We start from the raw sequence: 7,485 nt of genomic DNA, 5'->3' as shown, positions 1-7,485 counted from the left end.
GTGTGTATATGGTGTAATTCTGCTACTTCACTACTGAGCTCTATCGAGCTATTTATACAAGATGCAATCAAGAAATAAAATCCAACTAACTCTATTTCCCAAAGTTAGTTATAACCGCTACTCGGCTCAAAACCGAACTCCCTTCTCGGCTCAAAACCGAACTCCCTTCTCGGCTCAAAACCGAACTCCCTTCTCGGCTCAAAAACCGAACTCCCTTTCTCGGCTAGCTCAAAGCCGAGCTTCATTTCTTGATCTCTTCTTTGAGCTGCAGAGGCTCCACCACTCGATCAAATCAGTAGTTTGCATGGACACACTTTCACACTCCAGATTTCTTCCCCAGCCTAAGTATGTCGTCCCAATTTTACCGTGTCTTGCTATTTTAAAGTTTGTTTTCTTTTTTCAACAAACATATCCATTTTTATGTTAGTTTTATAATAAAATGTAAGTGGAATGTGGGGTCTTCCTATTATTTATAGTAAAAGTGAAACCGGAACTCCTAATGGTAAACTGGGACTCTTACTAGGGGATGGAGGGAGTAGTGTTTTACTTGGAATGATTTTGCCTAGAAATTAAATGTTTTGGCTAATATCTTGACTGAAGTGAAAATGAACTCTTTCCTTTTCATATATAGGCTTCGATGTTAGCTGCTGATTACAAAAAAATTGATTTGTCTTTGGCCAAGTATAATTTATAAATGTGGCCATATTCTGATCTGACAATGTGAAAAAAGTTTGGTAGATTGAGATTTGTGTTGAATTATGCTATTTCAGGGGACAAGGGCATGTTTAACTATCTTCTTATATTGTATACTTAGTAAGCTATTTCAATATACCTTAAAATATTTTTACGAAGACAGTACTATTATAGTAAGTCGTAGAAGCTCTCACGAAATAAGAAGTCTACATCCGCCACTAAAAAGAGCCACCCTAGAAAAATATTAATGTTGTACCAAGCCCTCAATTATCATCACAGACTTGTCCCTTTTCTTCTTTCAAGTTTCAACACACAAATACCCAAAATATGATCCACAATTCATCACAGATAAATTTAAAACAAAAAATGGCAAAGCACATGGCTACGCCAGTTTACAGCTTTTTTCCATCACCAATATTCTGTGTTGTTTCCAGTCATTTTGTAGAAAACAGTTTCAAAAGTTTACACGATTACACATTTGTTATCACAATAATTAAACTCAACCATATATCTCAGCTTCCAACTAAGATACACATTCAGCAAACAGTTCGACCATAACATATCGAAGCGATGTAGAGATTTTTCGACCATTTTTCCTGCAAATAGCAAAAGAAAAGTCAGCAGAATGATCAAGTCTCTCAATTCTCCAATCCAATCCAATCCAATCCAATCAACAACACAAGTACCTTCACATGAGTACTTGGAAATGCAGATGTCCGGAGGGTCTCCTGGGTCTCATCCATTACTTTGCGTCTAGGAATACTCAGCGTAAAGGCCGCTTGATCAGCAGTTGCAGCCATGGAAGTAATTCTGTATCCATTTTCCCATCTGCGATGTATTCCTTCACTGGGATAGAGAAAGTCGAGCTCCACAACCTATGAACAAGCCTTTCCATTGTCAGTTTTACTGTCTACACCATTCGAAGAATATGCATGACTCAACAATCAGCTTTTACCTGTTCAGAATATCCGGAGTTCCTAGACATCACAACACCCCAACGACTTCCAGCAGTAGTCATGGATGTGACATGGAAACCTTCTTTCCACTTTTTATTTATCCACTTGAAAGGAAAGGACTCGCTAACTTTATACGACTGCTGAGTATAAGGAGTTCCTGATTAAGCCATAAGCAAAGTATCTCAGATACCATCTCACACTAGGACATTTCAGAAATAACCGACCAACACATTATGTAAGGGGCATGTTCCAGCAAACCTTTAGACATGACAACCAGTGAACTTCCATTAGCTGCACCAGCTATAGAACTGATGTAATAATTTTGTTCCCATTGTTCCATTATCCAATCCTAACAAGATTAATCAGATATTTAGTGAAACTGGGGTTAAGTCTAGCCAGGAAAAGAAGAACAGTGGTAAAAACAATATATGTTCAATTACAAGTTTCAACAAACAACCTTATGAAGGAAGACAGCTGAAAGTTCATACACTTGCGCATTGAACCCAGTCCCAGCATCCATGATCAAGGCCCAAAGGTTTGTCGCTGAAGCCACACAGCTAATATATAAACCATCTTCATTGCCCTTCTCTACATGCTGACATAGCCTTGAATCTGCTACATTGTAGTGGTATCTATAAATACAACAAAGAAAGCTTAGCATTTGCAAGGAATAAACTGCACGTGAGGTGTTCTCTCACCGTCTCATGTGTCTAACTACAGGACCTGTATGCGGAATACAGTTTTAGACTATCAATTTTGAGTTGTACCATTGTCCAAAAACTTTAGCAAGTGAAAATGGCAATGCCACTGAAATTTCTCACAGGTATTGCATTTGTGTGGTAAATGGCAATGTTACTGAAATTCCTCGAAGCCTTGGGATTTATGCAGCGTGTGCTATTTATAATTCAAGTATGAAAATATATACCTTTTCAGGAAGGCTTGAACTGAGCTACTTCTTATGTTAAGTGTCAACCAATTAAAGTAAGCTGGATAGTTGAAAGATGGGAGGTATGGCTTCACAAGATGCATTCTAGTTAAAGTTATAAGAGGATAACAACTTAATTCACTTGAACCTATACTTTGAGAGAACAGAGGGAGTATATTTTTTCCCTCCACTTAACACACAAAACAACATATCCTAAAATCTCGTGCCATCACCCAAGTGTGACATCTATTATGGGACAGCATCGTTATTCTTTACATATTTTCTAGCCACATATGACAAGGAAAAAACAAAGAATAAACAAACAAACCATTTAAGCATGTGCATGAGAAATAACTGGAAGATCAAAGATGCAACTTGGTTGTGCGTAACAGAGCAATGAAATACTTAACAGTATGAACTCACCTCTGTTTCATTGGGCGACGTGCATTATAGACCGAAATCCACTGAGTAGCGGGACTACCAAGTCGTATTTTCTTCTTCGGCTGCTCATCCTCCTCTAAGTTTAAGAGCAACCTTCCACGCTTTTGACCAACCTGTGTATTGAAGATGAATCATTAGACTTCAAATTTGAATTGATTGCACAAAGTTAATGCCAGTATTTGGTTTCTCTAATAACTTACCTTGAGAGCTCCATCAATTCTTATTGGTCTCAGAGACACGCAAGGGTCAATAAGAGTATCAAAAAGTGATATCAGCTTCGAATAATTTGGTTCCTCGTCGAACTTCATATTACTAACAGCCTCAAGGAACAGTTTGAACGGAGCAGGGCAAAAGCAGCACATTAACTCAGGAGAAGTGGACATTTTCTTCTTACAGACTAGAAAACTCTTGTTGTCACCCTGACATAATCCCAACACAAGAATGGGGAATGATAAGTCAAGACTAAAAAGAATAAGGTATCAAAACTTAATAAACCATTTTGGTCAATTCACCTGATAACCTTGCCATGGTAACCTCCCCTTAATGAGAAATATTAGGGTGTATGCAAGTGACTCAAGATCATCCCTCCTACTCCCTGTACGACCCAGATGTGCATGAACACTTGCATACCTTATTGTGCCTCTGTTGATAGGGCATTAGACGTTATTAGTATCATAAGATAATGAGTATTCAAATGAGGGGATTATTTAATGCAATAAGATGATATGAGTTACTTTATTCAATCATAAAATATTTAGCCACCAACACTCCAAGACACAAGATCTTTTTTTTCACTTTTTAAGATAGAGGAATCCATAGATTCCGGACATAGTATAAGCTATGCTGAAACAATCAAATGCTGCCAGAAAACATTGAATGGATTACAGTAGAAGTACCCTAAACAAACTGAATTTGCCAAAAAAAACAGCTACTTCCATTGCAGTTAGGTAGGTTGTTGGTGAAAAAAGAATGAATGGTGGGCAAAAATTTTTGTTTGCATATAACCTAGTTGAACATTAAATATGGACAGCAGAAACAGTCCAATCACCTTTTGTATCACATTGGCCACTTATGTTACTTTTAGAATGTATAGATATAGATAGAGGAAACACCGAGGATAAGTTCCTGGGATTGAAAGGGTTCACTCTCAACAAGGGAATAATGTGAAAGCCATTTCTCGCCAGATGTATTTGTAGGTGTAGCACTTCATAGTTCATCAAAGTTTGTTACCTTAATGATGTTCTTCATTAAAGTTATCCAATCAATCCTATCATATTAGGTGTGTGATATTTGATCTTGATATATTGGACTAAGTCCCATGTCTCATTGCCATTCTTCGTGAAATTAAGCCTCGTACCATATGATGAGGTGTATATGGTCCAAACTCCAAACAAATGCACCTTCACAAACCTGAATATATCTGGCCTCTGATCATATTCAACATGCTGACCAGATGATGCATCTTTCCACCTTGAAGCTGCATCAACAATGTTGTTAAAAAAGGAATTTACATACGTTAAGTGAAATGGTAAAAGAAGAAGAAGGGAACTGAAGAATTATGTGAAACATGTCAAAGAATGTATGTTTGTGTGTGTGCAAGTTGGAGAGAGAGAGATGAGTTTTCTGCATTGCCTTTCAAAAAGGCTAGTTGCTAAGCTCTAATCCAAAGAGGTTACCAAAAAGAGCTAGAGAAAAATAACATACCTAGACCAAGATCAATAAGATATAGCTTTTTCTCCTCAGCAGTCCCTGGCTGACCAAGTAAAAAGTTCTCTGGCTTCACATCTCCATGAACAAACCTAATTAAGCATCGGAGAACAGTAAACAATCAATTGTGCATTGAAGTGACAAAAGTAACTTGATCTCAAGTCTTATCATTAGCAACTTGAATAATAGCAAGTGGTATTACCCATGCATATGAAGCTTTTCAAGAATTGATATGGCCTCAACAGCAATGCAAGCTGCCATACCTGGAGACATCCTGTTTCAATCGATAATCATTAAAGAAAAGTAACAACTGAGTCGAAAAAAGAAGGGGGAGAGATAGAGCCTTACGATTGGCCTAAAGAATTCCAGACATCCCAAAGACTAGGTCCGAGCATGTCCATGACCTGAAAATATTTACTAATTGGAGTGACATGGAAAAAATTCTGTGCCAATATTCCAATTTCAAAACTTACCAGAATGTAAAAATCTCCTTGCCGACCCTTGTAGTGGACCCATGGGATCCCATAACATCCATTCAGAGCACTTTGTTGTACGAAAACAAAAGTCAATGAGTGAACATCTTAATGAAGATAAAATCCTACTCGAGTTAAGAACAAAAAACTTACTTGTACACCTGCCATTCATATGGAGGGCCATGACTGCAGCCCTTACTACTCCGATGTTCACACTTCAACGCAACCTGCACAAAAGATAGCATGTCATAGACAAATTAGGAAAGAGGCGGGAATTCAAGGATACCCATATGCCAATGGTGTGTGCCAGATGATACCTCAATAGCATCTGGCCCAGGTCCTTCAGTGCCTCCACTAACCCTTCTGCCGACATAAACTTGCCCAAATCCACCCTTACCTAATTTCCTTTCTGTCTTATATAGAGGCGAGTTACCTACTTGTACCTACACCAACAAACTAGTCTCAGCAGTTGACATGTTGCCAACAGCAATATATAGAGATAGAAAATTTGAGAAACAAAAACAGACTTTTTATTTATTTTCTGTACACAAATACAGAAGGAATGAATGCATGTAATCTCTGAAGTTAGAACCCGTCAATCAGGGAGCGTATTAGTTAAAAAAAAATTAATATTCGATGAAGTTTCAAACAGGAAATTACCCTCTCAGGCACTGGAGTTGTACTTGTGTCTTCTTCAACTCCCATTATTTTATCCCGACTCCCTCCAGCCATGATATTATTCTTATTTTGGGCACCCTCCAATCTCTTAACCGCAGCTGCGGGAGCTCCAAGGCCAACTGTTTGAGGAAGAACCCCCCCAGGTTGCTCTGGCTCTAAATCTACTAACCTAACCCCTCTGCCTCTACCAGCAGCAGTTGGCCTAGAGGGTGTTGCTGCAGAAGGCCCTCTTGCTACGGCAGTTGCATTGCCTCTCCCTCGTCCTCTCCTTCTGGTTCTAGCCTGAGCAGGTGCAAGAAGATTATCGGCTTGGTTAGCAGTTTGAGGGTCAGGTTGGAGATCGCCAAGCCGTTTTGATCTCCGTGCTCCGCTACGCAATTCTGGCATCGTCACCCATGCAAAATCACCTCTGCTTCATTCCCCACCTTCTAGGAATAAGAGAAAATGCATTAATTTTGAAGTTATCAAAGCCAGCAGAGGACCAACAAGCTAAATAAATTTGCACAAAAGAAGCAATTATATTACAAAAGCTATAAACATTATACCACGCTCGCAAGCACATAGTTTCTGAATGAAATGGCTGCATAAAATATGCTAGTTTCAGAAAAGTAAAACTTAAGCACAAGCCTTTATGCTCCACATATTGTTCTCAAATCAATGTTTTTCCAAATACTGAAAAGCATCAGAGCAGTAATTTGTGGGCAATTTCACCCAAGAAAACAGATAAATTGAAAAACCTAAAACTGGGGGAAAACTCCAATAAAGTTATCAAATAAAAGAGAGTTTTTTGTTTGAGCACAGCCTAAAACACAAACAAGAACATAAAAAAGTAGCAGAATAAGTAGATGAAAAAAACATTAAACATCGAACAATCCAACCAATAAGCAAGATTGAAAATATAGACATTGAAAATCCGAGACCGGAAACAAGAAGAGCAGAATAATCGTTTTTCCTATGTGGAGCTGAAATGAAACCGATCAAGCGATCAAAGAAGAGATCTTCAGTGGAAATTATACCTAAAATGGAGATGGAAAACTGGATGCAAATGGGAAGACGAAAGGGGTATATTAAGATTTTGGATAGGGTTGTATTTGCGGCAATCTTCTTCGTTGCTCCTCGAACAAAAATAAAATAAAAAAGAAAAACGGAAAAGAAAACATCCACTGCCTCTGCCTGCTTGCTCTGCCCTGCCCTGCCCTTCGCTGTCTTTCTTTATGGTCTTTACTTTTTATTTTTTAAATTAATGCCTTTGTTATTCCAAAATTATGGAGATAACAAATTAACAATCACCATTTTTATAAAGTGGTGTTGTAAATTTGGGAAAATATAATTTTATGGTGTTGTAAATTTGGGAAGATATAACATGAAAAAAATCTCTCTTAATTGTTTTTTTTTGTTTTTCGGGAGTGTCTCTCTTATTATGATGTTACATTGTCTACATGAGGTACGCATTATATAATACTCCAATAATGCACACATTAGTAATCAGAATTTATTAAGCGTATGCCAGGAAGGATAATTGGCTTAAATATTGAATTAATTAAATTTGATTGGAATACGAGTCTTTTTCTGCTTGGGGTGCTAACTAGAGGTTGTAATTGCGGAGTATTTT

The 7,485-nt window shown here is 37.9% G+C and overlaps 1 protein-coding gene across 2 annotated transcripts; it reads right to left on the bottom strand.

Moving 5' to 3' along the window:
• Window positions 1–1,021: 1,021 nt before the first annotated feature.
• Window positions 1,022–7,080, bottom strand: LOC121748482 (casein kinase 1-like protein HD16). 2 transcript variants are annotated; one of them, XM_042142870.1, is made up of 17 exons: window positions 6,890–7,080; window positions 5,856–6,301; window positions 5,513–5,638; window positions 5,349–5,422; window positions 5,196–5,265; window positions 5,071–5,126; window positions 4,925–4,996; window positions 4,720–4,814; window positions 4,426–4,492; window positions 3,528–3,657; window positions 3,216–3,434; window positions 2,998–3,128; window positions 2,107–2,281; window positions 1,908–1,998; window positions 1,649–1,806; window positions 1,380–1,568; window positions 1,022–1,289 (listed from the first exon to the last, which is right to left on the bottom strand). In XM_042142870.1, exons 2-17 carry the CDS (start codon window positions 6,258–6,260, stop codon window positions 1,230–1,232), a joined length of 2,118 nt encoding a protein of 705 aa, XP_041998804.1. In that variant the 5' UTR covers window positions 6,261–6,301; window positions 6,890–7,080; the 3' UTR covers window positions 1,022–1,229. The 2 variants fall into 2 exon arrangements, with proteins under 2 accessions (XP_041998804.1, XP_041998803.1); XM_042142869.1 differs by having other exon boundaries at window positions 5,856–6,298.
• Window positions 7,081–7,485: the final 405 nt, after the last annotated feature.

This window comes from Salvia splendens, chromosome 9 (genome assembly GCF_004379255.2).
Source record: "Salvia splendens isolate huo1 chromosome 9, SspV2, whole genome shotgun sequence".
In the NCBI taxonomy this organism is placed as follows: Eukaryota; Viridiplantae; Streptophyta; class Magnoliopsida; order Lamiales; family Lamiaceae; genus Salvia; species Salvia splendens.
Note: the sequence above shows the minus strand (reverse complement) of the source record. Positions and strands in the feature narration are given on the sequence as shown.